The sequence below is a fragment of the Carassius auratus genome, chromosome 6, assembly GCF_003368295.1.
Source record: "Carassius auratus strain Wakin chromosome 6, ASM336829v1, whole genome shotgun sequence".
NCBI classification, from domain to species: Eukaryota; Metazoa; Chordata; class Actinopteri; order Cypriniformes; family Cyprinidae; genus Carassius; species Carassius auratus.
This window is the reverse complement of record NC_039248.1, coordinates 17,894,928-17,917,056: the sequence shown is the minus strand read 5'-3', so window position 1 is coordinate 17,917,056 and position 22,129 is coordinate 17,894,928. Positions and strand designations below refer to the sequence as shown.

General features: G+C 35.8%; 2 protein-coding genes across 3 annotated transcripts; both read right to left on the bottom strand.

Moving 5' to 3' along the window:
• Positions 1–1,878: 1,878 nt before the first annotated feature.
• On the bottom strand, positions 1,879–3,587 carry LOC113099037 (U6 snRNA-associated Sm-like protein LSm2). Its single transcript, XM_026264090.1, has 5 exons — positions 3,434–3,587; positions 2,920–2,987; positions 2,769–2,799; positions 2,622–2,681; positions 1,879–2,367 (listed from the first exon to the last, which is right to left on the bottom strand). The coding sequence occupies exons 1-5, from the start codon at positions 3,434–3,436 to the stop codon at positions 2,242–2,244; spliced, it is 288 nt and encodes a 95-aa protein (XP_026119875.1). The 5' UTR covers positions 3,437–3,587; the 3' UTR covers positions 1,879–2,241.
• A 575-nt stretch (positions 3,588–4,162) lies between these two features.
• On the bottom strand, positions 4,163–21,255 carry LOC113099025 (phosphatidylinositol 3,4,5-trisphosphate 5-phosphatase 1-like). 2 transcript variants are annotated; one of them, XM_026264084.1, is made up of 28 exons: positions 20,919–21,255; positions 20,159–20,222; positions 17,350–17,485; positions 16,878–17,043; positions 16,601–16,741; positions 16,426–16,516; positions 15,803–15,880; positions 15,633–15,710; positions 15,044–15,167; positions 14,576–14,682; positions 14,307–14,409; positions 12,692–12,888; positions 12,391–12,508; positions 12,207–12,303; positions 11,965–12,103; positions 10,106–10,214; positions 8,802–8,890; positions 8,629–8,710; positions 8,445–8,534; positions 8,237–8,347; positions 8,010–8,089; positions 7,842–7,929; positions 6,460–6,606; positions 6,290–6,353; positions 6,004–6,180; positions 5,138–5,208; positions 4,772–5,023; positions 4,163–4,555 (listed from the first exon to the last, which is right to left on the bottom strand). In XM_026264084.1, exons 1-28 carry the CDS (start codon positions 21,056–21,058, stop codon positions 4,503–4,505), a joined length of 3,192 nt encoding a protein of 1,063 aa, XP_026119869.1. In that variant the 5' UTR covers positions 21,059–21,255; the 3' UTR covers positions 4,163–4,502. The 2 variants fall into 2 exon arrangements, with proteins under 2 accessions (XP_026119869.1, XP_026119862.1); XM_026264077.1 differs by having other exon boundaries at positions 4,772–5,208; positions 20,919–21,253.
• Positions 21,256–22,129: the final 874 nt, after the last annotated feature.

Below are 22,129 nucleotides of genomic sequence, written 5' to 3'. Positions count from 1 at the left end.
AAGAATAGAGACGTAAAACTTTGACTTTGCAAATAATTAAATAATTGACAAACTTGCTTATCCATCTTTAAACTTACTTTGCAGTGGTGCAGGTCAGAGCAACACTCATCCACGTCAAAGCTATCGTTCATGCATTTCTCCTGAAAACACAGACTAGCACCATTGGAACCTGCCTGGTGTATCAGATATCAATACAGTCCCGAGTTCATGACAAGGTCAGGGCTTTACAAATACCACAGGGTAGTAATTGTAATAAACCTTGGTGATAAACACGAACAGACAAACAAAATCGAGAAAAGTAGTTGTAATAAAATGTTGCCAAACGTATAATTGCATATACCAGGGACGCGTTCTGAACTCGAAATGACGCGGAACGTCAAAGCGCCGAGTTTTTTAAAAACCATAAACTGTGTTATGAAAAAGAAAAAAAAAATACCACCTACCATTTTCATTAAACTCTGTATCTGTTCAAGTTCAACGTAACCTGCGAGCGTATCAGTAAGGCCTCAAATGGAAAATCAACAAACAGCTGACAGCAATTTGTCTTAATTTTGTACTTCACCTGGTTCAACCAAATGAATAGATTTTAAATTCATTGGTGAGATAATGAGCAAATCCTCCGACAAAATGTTAAAAGGTGCTCATAACATTAACACGCTAAAATGTATAAATCAAGAGTTAAAAAATGTGGTTATTGTTTCTTCATACAAAAAAACTTTTAAACAAACTTTAAAATGAAGCAACGCTCTGCTACAGCCACATGTTGCATTAGGTGTGTGTGTGTCAAATACAGTAAGCTTGATAGCAAGAAATGTCAATAAACAATCTTATCCACTGCCCACAGGAGTACTTTTAGTAACACCTTCTGTATGACATGTTGAATTTTTAGTTTTTAGTGTTTAATTTCCCTTTGTACAGTGTAGTGGAGTTCTATATCTATTTTAAATGGTTAGAAGCTACTTGGCATTGTGCTTTAAAACAATAAAACAGCTTAAGATTTATCAGATACTTCCCTACTATATATAGTATGCTAGACCAAAAACTGTATGTGAGATAAGTAAAATGTCCATATTCAAAGTATTTATAAAGAAGTGGTTAAAAAGTAATCTCCTAACAAGATTTTTAAGTGCACATATGGACACTTAACTATTGCACAAGGCCACGAGAGGACTTGTGAATGGAAAATGAAGCAACGCATGGGACACTGGTTGGTCACATGACGTATGTCATACATCCAGGTTATATTCATATGACTTTGAATGAAACAAATAACTGTTAAAAAATACACGTTTTATATAAGTGGTCTCCAACCTTGTGAGCTACCTTCCTGCATACTTCAGTTTAAACCTTATAGTCTACGGTCCAAACCCTGCTCAAACAAACCAGACTGTTTCAAGTAACCATGGGCTCTTCAAAATGTTTTCCATGTATTTGATTGGGGTTGAAGCGGAACACTGCAGGATGGGAGTACTCGGGGTTGGAAAGCCATGATTTGAAACATTTCTTTTGAAAGTGCCCCTATTGTGGGCAATGAAAGGTTTACATTTTGGTTTTAGGAGTCCCCAGCAGCAGAGTGACATGATTGCAAGGTCATTAGGTAGCAAAGGGGTGGGGCTATCAAACTCCGATTATGAATGACAAAATAACGCTGCATGGTTGAGTACATAGTGCATTAGTACATAGTGTGTCATCTAGGATACAGCTAATAACTTTATACACAGTGCACTTTCAGATTTAAAACTTTGCAGGATGTTTTCATTCACTTAGAGCCGTGTTACACACTACATGAAAGGTCATTTTCAAAAATCCATAATAGCTGTGCTTTAACACTGTCAAAAAAAAACTGCATATTCATCAAGTATTTTCTCAGACAGTATACGAATTTGAACACAGCCCGTCAGTATTTTTATTTTAATGGTTGAACTACAATAACAAAAGTAGACGTGAAAGCAAATCCTTTATTCCTGTATTAGTAGGCTGAAGAACTTGACTAAAATAAAAGTCATTTGAATGCAATACATAACCTTCCAAACATTATTCAAAGCACAAAACCAATACTAACTCAAAAAAGTCCTTCCCTCTCAGTAATGGCCCTCGTGACAACAGAGGTAAATGAATATTTAGGGGAAGAAATCCAAACTTTACATAAAATTCAGGTAAAAAAAAAAAAAAAATCTACAAGGCTCCACAAATGATGCTTGCGAACAGCCCAACAAAAAAAACTATTCTCAATTATAAACATTATTGTTTCTGTTGCATAGCTTCTTTGCGTGCAGCATCCTGTAGCAGCTGTGTGTCCACCTCATCTGCAGGAAGCTGAACATATCGCACTACTGATCCACGGATAAAGCAGTTCTTCACCGACAACTAAAAAAAATCAAAACAATAATAAAGAGTTATATATAGACATTGTTCTCCTGAAAGTGTTCATCTGTTCAGACACGGTATGACATTTCACACATGACAGACTCGAGCGGCTGAGGTTCCAGGTACAGACCAGACAAGTGTTCTTTTCTGCTATTTAAGTTTTACTTCTCTTTATCAATCTACTGAGTGATCGGGTTTAAATAGTACGCACACTTCCTTATCTATAACAAAGAACACACTTGACAGGTTCTCACCATGTGCGGATATTTCTCTGGATCAGTGACACTGATATCTGTCAGTTTGATGTTCAGATACTGTGAAGGGAGAACATGTTTAATTTTGAACTGAAATTCACTCAATATTTGCTTATGTTTCAATATACACTGAATGTACTGCCATACCTGATCAACTGAGTGTAGTGTTCCACAAATGCTGCAAAATTGACATTAAGAATGAAATGAGTTAACTTACCACATAAAATTACACAGTGCACACAACGCTACTAGATTTTAAAAGTTTGTGATATATTTAAAGAAAAGTGCTTAACGTTACCTCAAGTCATTCTTGAGCTCCACCACAACATCTTTGCCTACCAAGGACTTGAAGAACGAGTAGAAGAGCTGAGGAATTAAATGTTTGAATGTTACATTTAAATTAAGGCCTGATATAACAACAATACAATTAACTATTTGAAATGTGATTTAAGATGTGAACAGTTCACCGTTATACACTATTAGCGAAGCCATCTAATTGTATACACCAAAAGCACTTACTGGCTCTAAATTACTCTACTCCAAAACAGAAATACCAGGGTATTAATATAAATATCCGGTGTCGATTTGAAATTTAATTAAAAGAATTTTAGTTAAGTTAAATTGTTTGCGATAGGACAAGTTAGCTAGCCGTTAGCAGGCTGCCATTATTAAATCCTCACCAACAGCTGTGTGCAGTAAATAATAATACATTTTAAATATTATAAACAGGTTTATTTAGTCGCTGCAAAATTGTGTATTTTTTTTTTTTTAACAGAAAACACTGTTTGTTGTTGCTAAACAACAACACTTACCATTTTCACGCGGTTTTGTGCTTCAGATTACATACGCTATCAAAGAGAGCTGCCGGGTTCTTCACGTCGTCCTTCTATTGGCTAGACGACTGAAGATGTAACGCTCTCATTGGTGGAGGGGTGTCTGCGTCTTCTGTACGCATCGCGGAAAATGCCTCACAAATACGGAAGAGGAAATAGTCTATTTACGATTTTTTTTTAATTCTTTCTTTTATATAATTTATAATTAAAGGATGCCAGAAAATGAACTTTCACGGTGTCCACACGCCTTTACTAGCAAACTTACATACTTTTGTCCTATAGGCCCTCCTTTAAAAGCAGAATCTCTGGTGATTCACCCTTTCACCAGCAGATGGAGACAAATAATAAAAAAGCACGGGCAAAATTATTGTTAACTTTCGCCTTCTTAGAGCAGCCTTTCAATATAGTCATGCAGTTCTTTTTTCTTCAGCACTAGTCCTTTTTTATTATTTATTTGGTGATATAGGTGACATGGTATATTGTCCTAATTTGAATCGGAGAAGCAAGACTGGTTCCTTGTTATTTACAATATAAGCTCTGCAGTGCCGTATGCTGTGAACACGATGGAAAGAGGGAAAAATGGAAAATGTGTCATTCTGAAAAGTGATACACTGCTTGGATTTGTAAAAGCAACTATTTGTGGCCTATGGTAAAGCTGACCGATAAACTAAAGGGAATTTTTAACAGATCAACAAATAAAGAAATCAATGACTGTACAACACTTGGTTTTATTATACGATTACAACCGTTCACTCTTCTCTCTTTAATAATTTTTTTAAAGCAACATGCAATGTTTAAACAGAGGCTGATAGAAATAATTTCTCTATGTATGACTATATATTCAGTGACATTCAACCTGTAAAACATTCATCAATTTAAAATTAATATCTAAGATTTTTGTCTTGCCATTGTTTATACATTTATTCATTTCAGTACTCAGAGATAAAGAAGCTTATGTCTTTCGCCCAGTACTACAGAGTCTCAAGTATCAGATGTGAAGCTCACGCCAGCGCTGACAGCTCTCCTGCCACGACACATCAGTAGGAACTCATTTTAATGGCCGACCCATCTTCAGTTGTGGCTGTTGTGTCTCATGATGCCCTGACGACAGACATTGCAAATGAATGAGAAGAGAAAGGTATTTAAATAAATACTTCATATCAAGGCAAATTTCACAAATGTACATGATTTCAAAGCATTATAATCAATAGAGCGGTTTACACACAACCCTAGCTATGACCTAGATGAGTTTCGAGACCCCTGATCTACTGTTTTTCACAAAGAAGTAATGTGGCGCATATACTGTGGTTATCATACCGTCTTTGGGCTGGCCTTGTCTGGTTTGCTGCCGTAGCTTGGATGGAAGCTCAGAGCTGTCTCTGTAGTCTCTGGGCTTTGGTTGAGGCTCTTGTGGCTGACCAGGGCGAGACTTTATAGGCACCGGAGGTCTATTAGGCCCAGTCGTGCCCCCTTCAGAGCGAGAAGGCACCACTGGCTTCTTGGTGATGTTCTGGGGCTGCAGACTACTGCTGACGGGGTTTGTGGCTGATGCTGACGGGGGTTTGGTTTCTGAACAGGTGAAAGAGCGGAAGCGAGGGGTTGGAACAGGGTGCTGACGGTCAGCATCCAGGTCTGTTTTGGGAAAGGAGAAGTGAGCATCTGGAGGAGGGAGATGGTCCTTACTTCCTCGTGATGAACTCATTGAGCCATAAAGGGGATTGTCAAACATCTCTGGAGGCTGCCCATCCTCAGGTCTAAAACCAAAAATAACCACAGAGAAGATCAATCTATAATCCCTTTGAATGATGCAAACTGTCAGCTCTTCTTAAAAGCTCTTCTTAAAGCACTCATCAAAAAATTATATTTTAATTGGTATAAGTAACAGATCAACATTTTAGAATTCAAACGGACAGAAAATTGTATGTATAAAAAAAGAGAGATGCATTATTAAAATTGTGGCTTTTTCTGTCAAGGCTGACAACAAATTAAAGACAGATATGAAAATTCTATACTATTTTTACTGTAAAATTCAAAACAAAGGACTAAAAACTAAAATATATTTATTTGAATGCTATCCTAAATGAATTTAGGCATGACAACATTATAATATACAATATGAAAAATAATTCATTTTTAAATTTGTGTTATTAGTTTTGTGTATTATGTTACAGTGTTATTAAACTAAGCGCTTTTAATTATTAACTTTAAGTGACTGCTACATAATGGCAAGGAATAACCTTTGCTATATTTGTCTAAATCAAAAACATTTGTCAGATGACATAAAGGACATAATGATGAGTTAAAGGAGATAAAAATATATATATATATATGTCTATATATCCAAGTTTTCTGTGAATGTGAGATTTCCAAATCATTAGCCACTATACTGTAGGTAAATATCTAAGAGTAACCACGGCAAAACCAGTGTGTTTACAATTATGACAAGACATCCAAATAATATGATGAGATATACTAGTTTGCAAATATCAAGCTGTTTTTTACTGCTAAAAATAACTGAAAGAAAATGACACCGTGAGGTGAATACTTACATAGGGGTTGATGTCTTTGTAGTTGGGCTGGGTGTACTCTTTTTTGGGGAGAGACTGCCATGCGTCATGTCTTTTGTGGATGCCACTGTTCTTGGGGACATAATGTTGCCGGGGCTCCTGTCTGCCTGGTTATTGCTCTTGTAGCCCATATAACTGGGGTTACTAATATCAGAAGACCTATCAAAGAATGTCAGAGTTTGTTGTTTCTACAAGAATAATCAAATTTAAGCTTTGTGAAGAATGTCAAAGTGAAAAAAAGTTTTTATTATATACAAATATATTTTACATTTTGGTATTCTCTCCTGATTTGCCTTTACCAGCTCCTGGGTCATCTCCGACTTTGATGAAATCTGGAATAAAGAAACATAATCTTGAGGAAAGGAACACAGCCTCGACACTTGGGGAGGAAAGCCTTATAGCACAATTAAGAATAGAAGAAACAAACTGTGCACTCACCATACAGCTTCTCTGTCTGTTTTCCATCAGATTTGGGAAGTTGAATGCCACCTGTTAGCAGACCTGTGCGCTCACCGTGATGTGTGAGTTTGATAGTGAACTCAGTGTAGGAGTTTTCAGCCGAACGCAGAGCCACACAACCCTCACCTACAGACAGGTCACAACGTGATCGTTAACATGCATAGGCATATTCCAATACTTATGAGAAGAATATAGCCTGAATGCACTGTAAGTCGCTTTGGATAAAAGCGTCTGCTAAATGCATAAATGTAATTTTTTGTTTTTTAATTTAATATTGTCTTACTGCAAATTATGTAAGCATCATTTACACACATGCAATGAGCAGATTAAGTTTTTTTGAAATCTGAATGTGACAAATGGCATATGACTGTATTAATCAGAATTTTGAGTCATGTTAACAGCTTATATTCGGAATACTCAATCATCAAAAATACAGAAAAAACTGTAATATTGTGAAATATTATTACAAAATAAGTGTTTTTCTATTTTCTACACAGTAAATTGTAATTTATTCATGTGATCAAAGCTGTCTTTTCATTATCCATTACTCCAGTCTTCAGTGTCACATTATCCTTCAGAAAAATTCTGATTTATTAACAATATGCTGATTTTTTTTTTTTTTTTTTTTTTTCTTTTTTGGAACCTGCGATACTTTTTTCTTTGATTCTAATTAATAAAAAAGTTTTAAAAAAGAACAGCATTTATTCAAAATAGAAATATTTTCTCACAATATACTTCCTTATCATCATTATTATTATTATTATTATTATTTTAAACAATTATTTAGTGTATATTACTACAAATTATTTATTTCATAAATAAATGCTGTTCTTTCTTTCTTTTTTTTATTATCACAGAATCCTAAAGAGAATATCTCTTGATCCCAAAAATCTATATTGATAATAAATCAGCATATTAGAACGACTTCTGAAGGATCATGTGACATGGAAGACTGGAGTTAGGATGCTGAAAATTCAGCTTTGCACCACAAGAATAAATTACGTTTATTAAAGTCTATTAAAATAGTATCAGCTCCAGTCTTCTAGTGAACAGTGTAATATGTCAGTGTGAAATGCTTCGCTTAATTTTTTCCACTCCTACTGCCTAGTGCACTCAATTGCCTTGTGCAGATTAGAGAACGAGTGAACAAGTGAGTGATTTTGGACACAGTAACAGAGTCAACAACAACAGTTGATTTCTGTTATAGTCTTAACCTTGACTACTCATCACTATTTTTAACAGGATATGAACCATATTCAGAAAATGATGTGTTTGCAAAGTGGTCAGTGAGCAATAATGAGAGCTACTAGCCAGCTCAAATGACAAGCATATGAATTCACAAGCATATAAACTAAACATACCATACGACTCATCACAGTCTGTAGATTTAATGCAGATGAGAATGTGCTGATCAAGAAGGTATTCTGGGTCTGCGATGATGGGCGTGAGCTGCAAAGCAATTTTAAAGATAATATAAACATGGTGGCTGAGCTTTACATCTATAATGTTTTACCAAATAAGGTGTTTACCTCAACTTGTCCGCTAAATCGTACTTTTATCGACCCCTCTGTGTTCTCTTGGTTTTCTCCTTCAGGACTCTTTACAAATTCTAGAAAATGAATTGGAAGTATTTAAACGTCGCTGATTACTGTAGCTTATTTGTTCCCACAAAAAACAAAAACAAAGTGGGGGGTTCAAATGATTTGTGTTAATTTATGATAAAGTAATTGAAAGTGTAATGGCTATAGTTCCTCACTCTCCAAGCAGCTTGAGTGATACTCAATGAAGAACTTGGTCTTTGATTTAGTCAAAAGAACGGCCACGCAGTTCATGATTTTTATAGCACCCTGAGCATCCTTTGAGAGATCTGTAAAGAGCAAAAACAATATAACAGCACAAGACAGCTGGCTGGATGGAGCAGCTTTATAACGAAATGAAGGACTGAAATATTTTAATGATCATACCATTTTTTGAGACAAACTGAGAAGTCACACCAACGTCAAATGTGGCAAATACAGGGGAATGGTCACTTGTCATGATGTCATTAGTGCAGCCTGAAATGTCAAAGAGTAATTTTGGTTAATGTAATGATGTTTTAACTGCGTTTATATTTTACCGGAATTTGCATTTTATTCTAAATGAACTAACCATATGAGTTGCAAACCACATGCACTATAGGGTAGGACTTGCGAAGCACACGATCACACCATGAAGGCAAGTTGTATTTTGTCTGTTTTTGAGATCAAATATAAATGTAAAGAACATTTCTCATCACTAAATTAAAAAGGTTATTGACATGGATTATGGCTTTCACACTGTACCCCCGTGGCTTTAGCTTTAGTGTAGGCGTATCTCTCCCGTGTGTCTCTCTCAAAACGATAAGTGGGGGCAAATGTGATCTCCTCCTCCACTGTAAAATACAAAACAAGGGTTAAAAATGATGGCATGGGGTCTTGACTACAAAAACATGCGGAATGGAAAAATGAGGGAAGTCAAAAATGAATGCTGAGAGTTTTTAAAAGAGAAGAAGTGCAATGGCATACAAACATAAAGCTACAATCTACATAAAATGTGGCATAATGTGCCTTTGTGGCATATATACCATAAATACCCATATTTCTACTCTGTAGTTTAAAAATGTGGGGTCAGTAGGATATTTTTGAGCATAGTGATAGGACAGTTTAGATATGACAAAGCGACTGTGAGTGAGAGAGGGGGATGGGGTCAGGGAAGGTCCAAGAGGTGAGATTCGAACTCGGGACACCCAAAGTGCGACTGTGCCATCAGTAGGATATTTTTTTTATAAAGAAATTAATGTTTTTATTCAGCAAGGATGCATAAAATGGGTCAAAAGATGTTTAATGTCATAATAGGATTCCAGTTCTTTTGAACTTTCTATAAAATAATTGTGAAAAGAATGACCATTTCCACAAACAAACTAAGCAGCACAAATGTTTTTTTTTTTTTTAAGATAACTTGTTTGTTTTTGCCATTTTTGCCTTAATTATAACAGGACAGGAAGTGAAGTGGGGGGAGGGGGCAGGAACAGTAAAGGTCATCATTCGCTCACGGGACGCCCGTAGCACATAGGCACTGTATGTCAGCACACTGCCCACAAGGCAACTGTTTCATAAACAGATAATACCAATAAATACTTCTTGCACTGAATCAGCATATTAGAATAATGTATGAAGGATCTTGAGTAATGGCTGCTGAAAATCCACCTTTAACATCACAGGAATAAATTAAATTTTAAAATATATTCAAATAGGGAACAGCTGTTTTGAATTGTAATGCTATTTCTAAATATTTCTAAACGTTTTTACTGTATTTTTATTAAATAAATGCTTTATGTGCATAAATGACTTCATTCAAAAACATTTTACCGACCCCAATCTAGTGTACGTTCTTTCAAATTTTTGGTAGATAGTTCCCTTTATAGTGGTTTGATCTTAGGAAGTGTGCTTAGCTCCACTGGAAAGGCAAGAAGGATAATACAATCTAAGAAATAAAATAATTATTTGGCTTACAGTTAGCAAACCACCAGTTTACAGCATGTGTTCCTAAACTTCAAAAGCTGGGAAATGATAAGGAACAGGTTAAGATCATCCACAAGTGCTCTCACCGTAGTCTAAGAAGACCTTCTCTTCTTCTCTCTCTATGTTCAGCTGATCTCTGGCCAGGAGTTCCTGATACTGCTGCTGTTTGATCTTCATTACAATGTTCTCAGCTTCCTGCAAAAAAACAAACAACTATGCAAAGGTTCTGTCTTTTCCTGTCAGTTGATGTCAGGAGCTGCTGTACGTGACAGCTCTGTTCTTAATAGAGGAACTGGCTGCTCTGAATACAGCTACGCTCTCTAAACCACAAAGGCAGCTTATGCCTCAAAGTATCATAATGTGGGTAGCTGAGGTATAACGTTTAAAAATGATTTGCAAGCTATTGCAGGGATTTGCCTATTTTTGTTGGACTGCTTTCTCTTCTTTAACCTCTATGCACTTGTTCATATGATTTAAAATTTCAGTGGAAATTCATTTAGAAGTTAAAATGTAAAAATATCTCCACTAGGCATTTTTAAATGGACTTGTGGGGCGAAAAACGAATTTGTAAAAGTACAAGTATTCCATGTAGTCTTTCAATTTATATAAGCTCATAATATAAGCAAATATAATAATTATAAAAGAAACAGTAAACACTGCAGGACATGTCAACTTGATATCTAGCCATTTGTTTTATAGCATGTATTACTTTTGTGATAAAACATGTTGTAAAATTTCCTCTGCAGAGGCTTATTAGTAGTATCTGATTCAAAACAGAAAAGCAGTTTATTTTATAAGCCGATCATTTGTCTTGTGTTTGCATTTGACAGGCATTAAAGCTGCAGTAGGTAACTTTTGTAAATATATATTTTTTACATATTTGTTAAACCTGTCATTATGTCCTGACAGTAGAATATGAGACAGATAATCTGTGAAAAAAATCAAGCTCCTCTGGCTCCTCCCAGTGGTCCTATTGCCATTTGCAGTTACTGACCGCTCCCGGTAAGAAAACAACCAATCAGAGCTGCGGTCTGTAATTTGTTTGTGTTCAAAATGTAGAAAAATGTATATAATAAGCGAGTACACCATGAATCCATTTTCCAAACCGTGTTTTTGGCTTGTCCTGAATCACTAGGGTACACCTATAATAATTGTTTATATTCGGACTATTTTAGATTGCTTCGGGGGCACCGCGGCGGAGTAACCCAGTACCAGTAGTGTTTATTAAAGCTGCGGTAGGGAACTTTTGACGCTCTAGCGGTTAATAAACAGAACTGCTTGCGTCTTGTGGAAGAACATCGTAGCCGGAACTACTTCTCTCTGTTTATGTCTATGAAGAATCACAAAGGTACTGGGTTACTCCACCGCGGTACCCCCGAAGCAATCTAAAATAGTCCGAATATAAACACTTATTATAGGTGCACCCTAGTGATTCAGGACAAGCCAAAAACACGGTTTGGAAAATGGATTCATGGTGTACTCGCTTATTATATACATTATATACTGATTGGTTATTTTTTACTGGGAGCGATGGAGTTTCTGCAAATGGCAATAGGACCACTGGGAGGAGCCAGAGGAGCTTGATTTTTTAGACAGATTATCTGTCTCATATTCTACTGTCAGGACATAATGACAGGTTTAATAAATATGTAAAAAATATTTTTTTACAAAAGTTCCCTACAGCACCTTTAACCGCTAGAGCGTCAAAAGTTACCTACCGCAGCTTTAAATACTATGTTTATATATATATATATTCTTTGATATATACAAAAAGAAAAACAAATGCAACGTTTGAGTTTATTAATTAACAGGAAGAGAAAAAAACATGCAAAATATTTAAAACATGCAACATGCTCAAGTATATTTACAATGAATAAAACATGCAAATTATTTATAACATGCAATTTGCTTGAGAAGACGCTGATGCGCATTCGTTTGAACCTACCTGAGATGGTAAGTCAACCCTATAATTCAGATCCCCCAGCCAGAAGAGGTGTGTGAAGCGATGTGTGATGTCAAAAGGATTCACTTTCTTATCACCCAGATTCAGAAAACGCAGAATACTAACATAGTTCTGGTTTCGTCTGGAAAGGTTACAGTCATAAGTTCATAATTATTTCTTTTCCTTGTGTATTATATGTCAGCGTCTCATTTGTCACACAAACAGGTTTTTGAGTTGTGACTTACCTCAGCTTCTTTTCACTTCCTGAGGTCAGGTGACTGTTGACAAACCCAAAGGAGGTTCTATTAAACATAAAAGACACCCCCACTGCTCCTTTATTTCCTATAAACAAACACACACACACACACAATCAGCTTTTTCTGTACAAGGAAGAGCAGTACGTTAATGGAAAAGAAACTTTAAACAAACCCAGAGCGTTAGCTATGCCAGTCTTAACACTGTCAGAGAAGACGTGAGAGAAGCGGTTCTCGTGTTCCGGCTTGGCCAGAACCAAAATCCTTATACTCCACAGTGTCTGAGTAGCTATCTGTTAAAAACCAAACACACAGCTGTCATCATATGGATTACATGCTACGTCATTCAACATATTCACATCAAATAGATATTCACTGCATGGCAATTCTCCACTGAGAAAAAAGAAGGATCTAGCATAATATGCAAACAACATAAGGCACGTGAAAGCCTTCATGTTGGGTTTTGTGTGACTTACTTGTTTGAAGCTAATGTTGGTTATATCTCTTAGGGCTCCCCTAACTGTCTCTATCCAGTCCTTCTCTCCCAGCGGGTCCTCCTGTGTCCCGATCACATAGATATCATGTGGGATTTGACTGGCTGTGTCATCGTGGGTTTTTCCCTGACCCTTAGACTGGAACCAGGAAGTGATGTTCGCTGGGGGATTCGCATTTCCTAGATGGACAATTCACTTCACTTAAATTTACAGTAACACTTCACATCTCCAGTTACTGTTAACTTCATATTTTAAACCATACAAATGTCAGAACTTAAAAATAAGGGGAAGAAGCATATTATACAAGGCCTACTCTTTATCAATAGTGTACTTTAGGTTTTAAAAGGATATATAATAAATAAATAAATAAATAAAAAACTATGCAGATAATATAGTAGTAATAAAATAAAAGGCCACTTAAAGGAAGGTTAAGCCATTATTTATTAAATGGTTTGAAAAACTGAATCGGGCTGAATAGGAAAACAAAATTGTAGCCAATCAGCAGAAAGGGGCGTGTCTACTCATGATGACGGAGAGAGAGCGTTCAGTCTACAGGACGGAAATTATCTGAGACGAGCAACAGAAAGATAAAAAACAAAAGAGGAAAACATCTACAGAACAAAAGAAGGCTTAAGGCAAGAAGTAGGACCGTGTAAATGTCATTAGAGAGAACTCAAGGAGCGGAAGGCCTATGATCGGAGACTGAGGTTGCTTTGTTTCTTCCCAGTATGTGAGTAACAACGTGTTAAAATCAGATGTGCGACGCACTGCAACAGCTAAAGACTATCTAGAACACAAAACGACTGTTGAAAATAATTTGAAATTTGTGTCAATATGTCAAAAAAAGAATGCGTCAGCAGCAGTTTTCTGTCAGGGATTTGTTGTGTCGTACCACGCAGCATACAGTGTAGACCATGACCTTTCGTGTTAGGGGCGTGTTTGTTTTGGTGATTTCAAATGTCAGCATTGGCAACCAGAAATCGCTTACCCTGCCTTTAAGTGTACTTAACAGAGTGCACTTACATGACTGTTTTGTAAAAATGTCAAATTAAATGTTGTATTTTAAAGTATATTTTAAATAATAATAATGATAATATTTTGGCACATTTAGTGTGTTAATTACATTTATGGTTTTAATTACATTAATATATTTTAAATGTTCTAGCTTGCAACTTGTCATGTAAATAATATATAACATAACATAGAAATGAACACAATTAATGTGTATTTTAGTTTACATGCATTTCAGTAAATTTAATATTACACTTATATTTCAAAGTCAATTTAAGTTGGTCAAAATATGGGTCAAAAAAGCAGTTGTTTAAACTTGAATACATTTTATTTATTTGTACATAACATGCCACTAAATGTCTAAAAACATTAAATTTATTTAGCATTTAACTGGACTCTTTTAAAGTATATTATTTCCGTAAAAAATACTCTATTTAAAAATATGGTGTTATTTTTCACAAGGGTAGGCTAGTGAGAAAAGAAAAAAAAAAACGTGTTACAGCACTTTTATCTTGTGCTTCAGCTCCAAAAATAGTCTGAATTGAGGACTTTGACTAATTTTATAGGTAGGCTAAATGTATCTTACCCATGTTCCAGGTGCCAACAAAAATGGTGATCATATCCGGCTCAGGTTTTCCGGAGTGCTTGTTCTTCATCTGCTGTAGAAGCTGGCAGAAGCCTTCTCTTTTCTAAAAAAATGTGTTTGGAGATACACAGTTACAAGCAAAGGTCACATTATAAACCCGTAAAAAATATGGAAACAGTATATTTTGTCTCACATTGTTCATTTTTGTGGCTGCCTAGAAAACTTCCATCTGAAAGCTTTTCATCACTAGAGTAACATTAGCAGTTTACCTTTGTATCATCAAAGACAAAGTCTTTGCGCTGAGTTTTTTCCTTCTCTGTCTCTACCACCAGAGCTAGTCTGTTGTGCATCTTCTGTGACTTCACCAACTGCAAGACTGAAATTAAGAATTCACATTTCCATTAATTATTGGTTAATATGTTTTGGTTACACAGCTCTCAGGAATATTAGATTCTGATTGGTTCATCACAGATTTTGCATAATGACCAATGACCATCATTAAGCTTTATATGTGACAGTTGTGTCTCTTGAAACCATTGTTTCTTTGTGATTTCTTTTGTCTTGCATGATAAAATAAGGTAAAATAATGCACATTATCGCAGCCCTTCAGGATGAGGACCCAGACTTCCTATCAAGGTTTATTTAGCAATAAAGCCGTGCTGACTCAATAATATTGAAACATTGTCAATAAATTCAATTATGTGAGGTTGTATTAGGGATGAAATGGTTCAACATACTTTTATTGTGCACAAAATATTTGTCCTCAGGTCCATCTTTGGACTTCTTGAAGTAAACCTTCCCACCTTCCACATCTACTTTGAGGTACATTTTGTTTGAAATACCAAGGGAGTCGCATTTTACCTGTTAGCACAGAAAAGGGCAATAAAAACACATTAGCAAAATGAAGTGCAGCATTTCTGTTGTACCTAAAACAGTGTTATAAAGGATCTCTATGATGACTGTGTGTTGAGGCAACCAACCCAAACGTCATTGCTTATCTAGCACATAGGCAAACTAGACTCTTTCTAATTTGCATGTGGTTTTGGAGAGCAAAGCAGCAGCGGTGAAAACGTCCATGCTTTCATCTTTATGACATCATTACGAGGAGCAGGAAGGAGGTAATAGGTTATGACTTTCACTTTGAATACATAATGATTAAACTATATATATATATATATATATATATATATATATATATATATATATATATATATATATATATATATATATATATATATATATATACATGTATATACTTGCATACACTTAACTTATAGTTAATATGCCACTTTATATTAATATGTATTGTTGAATTGACTTTCTTACTTCGAATGTCACAGGAGGAATAAGTGACTTTCTGTGCCCTGCATCATATCCCACAGATTCAAACACAGCATTCTTGGTCTGTAAATAAGATGTGATTTTAGTCTATAATAAAGCTTCCAGTAGGTACGTTGTCATGTTTGCTGTGATCCATAAACAAAGAACAGCGATACCTTGTCTTCTACTGAATATATAAGTTTAGTCAGTTGCTCCAATTTGAAAGCCACAGACTGATTTGCATCTCCAGAAAGCTGAAAAAGAAGTAAAACCAACAGATATATATTTTAGAACTTTATGTGGAAAATAAAATAAAAATCACTAAATCACTATATATATATTTGATTGTGTTTTCTCATTGATTGATTTCTTTACTTGTCTGTAGATGAAATGGCAGAGTGTTGTAATACTTTGTTTTTGTTCTAACGTCTGTAACTTAATGGTTTATTGAGCAATGTCTCTCAAAATTGGATGCAATATTCAAATATTTATTAGCTACAAATAAAACTTATTTTGAAATCTTGTATTTAACTTTAAATTGTGTTAATCAGTAAAAATCACTTACAAAAAGTATTATTGTTTCACACACACACACACACTCAAAAAAAAACTGTCATATTTTTTATAAGATTAATTGCATTTTCTGGCCTCCAATTATTATTATTATTATTTCGTTTGTTTTTGTCTCGTAAAATCGTTATATTTTTCCACAGTGACTTACAGAATCTACTGTCACTTCAGGAGGGTGGACATTTGAAATCAGGAAAAACACTTCCTGGTTTGATTCATTCTTACTGACCTGACTCCTTAGCCTCCCAGCTCCAGGAGACAGCGGTTGATCCAAAACTTTCTGCAGTGCCTCAAGACTCGGAAGTGTGCGGGCAATTTCACTACAAAAACAACAATTAAATGTCAATTAAAGTTGACTTAATATGAAATGGACTTATAAGGGCAACATTTGAGACTGTTTTTACCTGTTTAGGTTTTTGCAGATACTCTGTGTAAGCTTTTTAAAGTGGGGCAAAGTCGGGTTGCCATTCTGCACCTGTTCTGCATCCAGACACACAGAAGAGCGGAAATACTCCTGGATGGACTTCTGATGGTCCTCTGGTAGACTAGATATCAAACATCAAAATCATTTACATGCCAGAACAATGCTACTCACTACAGTGACTCTAAATTAACAGCCTAAATCAGTCATTATGTATTTAACAAGAAATTGCACTGAATAATGTAAAAATCTTATTGTACTTTGTTATGTCGATTTGCTGCAAACGCTGGAAGTAGGTGTCTGAGATGGAGGGGCGGGCAAGCTCTGTTCCCCTATCGGTTCCTCTGGATGAGTCACTATAACTGTCTTTAAATTCATTACATGTGATATTCCTGGGTGGCAGCTGAGGCGGCAAACTAACTGGCTCTGTGGAAATGGAGATTTGAACAAATAGTGTCCTTGAATAAAACCATTTAAATTCAACGCATGAATTTACTGTGAAATAGTATCCAAACATACAATGGAGTCAAACAAATTATGAAGATTAATGAACAAAAAAAAAAAAACATAAATTCATTCTTTAATCAAACCTTTGACTTAAAGTGTTACACAAGTAATGCTGTCTGTAATAATATCATTTGTAATTTCTAATACAAATATAATACTATAATATGCAGTGAAAAAAATTACATTTTTGAACCTTACGATCAAAGCTTATTGTGATTCACTTACCTGGTTCCTCCTCTGGCTCCTCCTCTTTCTGCACAGCATACTGAAGATGTGTGACCAGACCCATGTTCTCCTTGTAATATGCCTCGACCAGATCTGGCAGCAAAGAGAAGAACCGTATAGGAACACCCTCTGATGCCTGCAACAAGATGAACAAGAATGATCTGCTATTCTGAAGACTGAATGAGATATACCAAATTTATGGCCTTTTACAATATACAAACTCCTTATTTGCTTAAACATACACAACACCCTCAGTAACACTTCCAATGACTCTATTAGTTGCTCTTCCTTTGTCAGAAACGAAAAGCTGTACATTGCATTTCTTGCAAAAGCTCATTTGGTACCAAGTAGGTTTTATAAGCCACTGTTTTCAAAAGGATTTTGGAGTATAAGCTCTTAGTCACCTGAATTGGCTTACAGTCCGTCTTGATGCTAATCAAAGGTTTTGACCCAATTTTATGCAATCCAATACATAGTAACAACAAATACCAAAAACAATGATCTAATGATTGCTATTTGTCATGGAAAACCACACAGTATCAAAATTCAGCACATACAGGTGCAACTAAAAAAAATTGAATGTTTTTTTGTTTGTTTTTTTGTAACTTATTTCAAAAAGTGAAACTTTAATATATTCTAGAGTCATTACACATAAAGTAAAACAATTCAGAAGTGTTTTTTTTTTTCAAGCTAGCAAGCTTGGACTCTAAGGCCACTCCTTGTGAAGATCTCCCAAGTGTTTGAATCGGCTTTGCTTGACAGTATTTTCAAGCTTGCGGTCATTCCTGTTGCTTATGCACCTTTACCTACCCAACTTCTTCCTTCCAGTCAACTTTGCATGTAATATGCTTTGATACAGCACTCTGTAAACAGCCACCCCTTTCAGCAATGACCTTCTGTGACTTACCCTCTTTGTGTAGGGTGTCAATGATTGTCTTGTGGACCATTGCCAAGCCAAGTCAGTCTTCCCCATAATTGTGGTTTCAAAGAACAAGAGATACCTGGAATTTATACTGTAGGGATGATAACCTTAATGAAACTTAAATGTAAATATTCTAATATTTTGAGATAATGGATTTCTGACTTTCATGAGCTATAAACTCTAATCATCAAAATTAAAACAACAACAACAACAAAAACTTTGAAATGTTTTACTTTACATGTAAATAATCTAGAATATATAAAAGTTTCACTTTCACACTGAAATAAGTAACTCTTTCCTCTATTTTTTTTAGATGCACCTTTATATAGTACGGTACACACTTTGTCTTCCGTAAACCAATCAATATGCCTCTGATATTATATCCAACTTATAGTCTCTAATTGTAAAATGAAGGTCTCTTCATGGTCATATATTTGGCTAGGAAGGAATGTTAGGGAAAATAGCAGGGTTTTGTTTATTTATTTAAACATGTTAAAGATATAAAGATGTCCGACAAGCGACAAGTGTAATCTTAGCATGAAAACCTTCCACGTTCTCATAATACAGTTTAAAGGTCAGCACAAATGGTGAATTTAAATTGAATTGATCGAATTCAATAATATGACACTTTTTAAAAAAACTTTCCGTTCAAGGCAGGGTGCAAGAGGAACCCTGTGGCTTGCTTAACACCCACGCTAATGGATAAATTAAAACTGAGCCTGTGCCGCAACGCAGGCATGAAAGAGGAAGAACTGTGGTAGAAAGACATTGAAGGGCATTGTACAACTCTACAGTTTTCAGTTTAGCCCCATCCCTTGAGTGCAGGTTACTTCATAAAATGTATCGCTGAGAGAGAACAATGCAAATTATAGTCAAAGGTCACCCATTTTGCTTTCATTATTTTGTATGTCACGAGTATAACAGCTCGAATAAAACCACCAATTGGTTTTGCAGCTGCACTGTCACTAATGCTTTCTTTAATGCAGTGGACATAATAGATACTAGCTTGACAGACAAGATGCCCACACAACAGTCTCGGGGAGTCTTAGGCAGCTGAAGAGCCAACTGTCACAAGGTCACGCATTCATTACCAAGCACATGATAGTAAATGGCTTGTAGGATGCCAGATGTTTTATGCAACAAGTCATAAAGATGCATAGTGTTTTGTCAAGTGACTAGCAGTATACGGTTTGCTCTTTGTGGTTTTATAGTATTATTTTTTCGCTTGACCACCATTTTAGTGCAACCAGGAAATGAATGGAGTTGCAGAAAGATTTAAATAATTAAAAAAAAAATAAAAAAATACGGAACATTTAAGTCAAATAAAAAGTTATGAATTTCATTGCAATAAAACCTAGATATATATTTTATTGAAACACACTTTCCTTGAGCAAAACATTTTAAAACGGAGCTTCCCAATTACAAACCAGTATATTTAATAATTAAATAAACAACATATTTTTCAAATTGGAGACAAAATGTGAACATTTTCCTTTTGTCAGAACATACAGGTGTACAATTGAGCAGTGAACGTGAAGTTAGATTTGAGAAAATCTCTAGATATTTGCAGATGCCACTTGGCTTGTTATTTTGTACCCAATGATTAAAAATGGCGTTATTTTAATTGTGATTTATGCTTTAAAAGGTCTCAAGATACTTTTCAGGGACACCATAAAAGCTTTATATTTTCACTAAAACAACTAAACTCATAGTTCTGTCAACTTTCGAACACTTGACGTCACAAGCAGAAGTTCCTCAGTGCTCAGAATAGTCTTGCAGCGCACGCAACACCTGTCTGCGTGAGTATGAAAGCAGAGCAATTCACTTCAAGCCAATGAAACACCAGATGCCAGCAACTTCTGCAGGTACAAAATGGAGAATTCTTACCTGGACTGATAGTTTTTTATCCTCATTTGGTAATATTCTGTAGGTATACACACAGTTTTGGTAGCTGCAAAGGAATGAGAAGGTCGACACATTAATTTGCATAACTGCAGCATAAATTACACAAGAATAACATGTCATATATATCGCAAAGTGAACATAAACAGTGAAATGGGCCATTTTGAAGAAAGCAGCAATTATGGGAAACCCCTTGCCAACTTCCTTCTCAGTCAGTGTTTGTTAAAATTTCACTGTACAAGGAATCACACTGGACATAAACGCAAACTTTGTTCTTTTTGTTTTTATTGCATAATTTAAAGAAACATTTGCCCACCTGCACTCACATACAAGGAAACTGTGGTCAGTTTGCAAGCAAATAGGCCTCTGTTTTGTTTATTCATACCAACAACAATAATAGAGTTTTTGGAAGGAGGTTATGTAGTAACATTTTTTCCTGGTAACTAATTTGACAATATACACCCAAAGTAGGAAGAAGGAAGCCATTTCTAAAATATGTGATTTCGAAAACCATAATGCTTATATATATTTTACCCAAATACGGTTATATAGCCAATGCTGCAAAACAGAGCATGTTTTATATGAGGCATTTATGACTGACTCAATGCAAATCATCCAACACACTGCAAATTTATACTGCAGTGCATACCTACTCGAATACACTTAAAGATCCCAAAATTTTGTCTTAAATATTAGTGCCAGCATATGTGCCCCTTTACCAGAGATGAACAGCAGCAATACTCACAGAACACAGAGGGCATAAGCTCCCTGTATGGATTCGCTGTCCCGCAGGAGGAAGCTCCCATCCTTGCCTGCTTTGGAGAGGAGGTCCTCTGCTGTAGACCGAGTGATATTGCCATGGTACCATGGCTGGTGAGAAAACATCCTTTCCAAACACTATTCCCTTCCTCAGTATGATGACACCCAGGTTATTTTGTCCCCAGCAAGTTTTCAAGAGCAGATCAACATGAGGCCACCTTCAGAGTGTCACGGTTTGTTTCATGGCGCTGGTAGAACTGATAGCCGCTCCTGCTCGGTCTGGCTCTAGGCTCACTGTTTCTTTCTCTTCCTGTTTGAGGGGCGAAAGCTGCAAAAAGGAAGCTGCCACAAACACAAGGGTGAACTTCCTCATTCTGTGCACACAGAGTTGAAAAACTCACAGAGAGTGAGCAAGAGAGGAGGCCGAACAGCAGGCTTGTTCACACGGCCCCAGCACCTTTTTTCACCACAAAAGAGATGAAAAAGGTGCATGTGAGACTGTAGGAGTTTTCATACTACACCAATGATTTACCCTGCTAACCAAAACTATGAGGAGGACAACCAAGGCAAGTGTCTACTTACTGGCCATTATGCAAAGTAGAGGAATGCAGATAAACATTTACAGTGTGAAAGACAATGTTGAGAGATTATGAATTTATCTTTTTGACAAAACCACTGGTCCTGAAAGGGAAGTGGCTTATGTTATGCATAGTAATACACTCTCTGGAAAAATAAATAAATAAAGTACCTTTAGCGGTAAAACAACTCTTCACAGGCAGTACCCTAGAATGTAAATAATAGTCCCTTAAGGATACATACTATTACCCCAAGGTACTAATTTGCACATTTTAGGGGTAGATATGGTACAAAGCTGCCTTTTTAAGCGTACTTCCCCAAAATCATGCTGTTGTGCCCTTAAAAGTACAACCTTTGCCCATATTTTTCCAACCTTGTACACTAACACTAGTAAAATTATATCTTAATTTAGTCATCAAACACAAAAGGAGATGTTAAGTAATATGTTCACGCTGTTCTTTTCCATGCAAACAAAAAAGAAGAAAGAAAAGCATGGCATCATAGACTTAAACCTGGGTTTGATGTGCCATGTTTGAATATACATAAACATGAATGAGGTTGAGAACTGCATAGGGGAGAGATTATCAGTGAATAGCATCTTAAATTTTGGCTTTTTGCTCT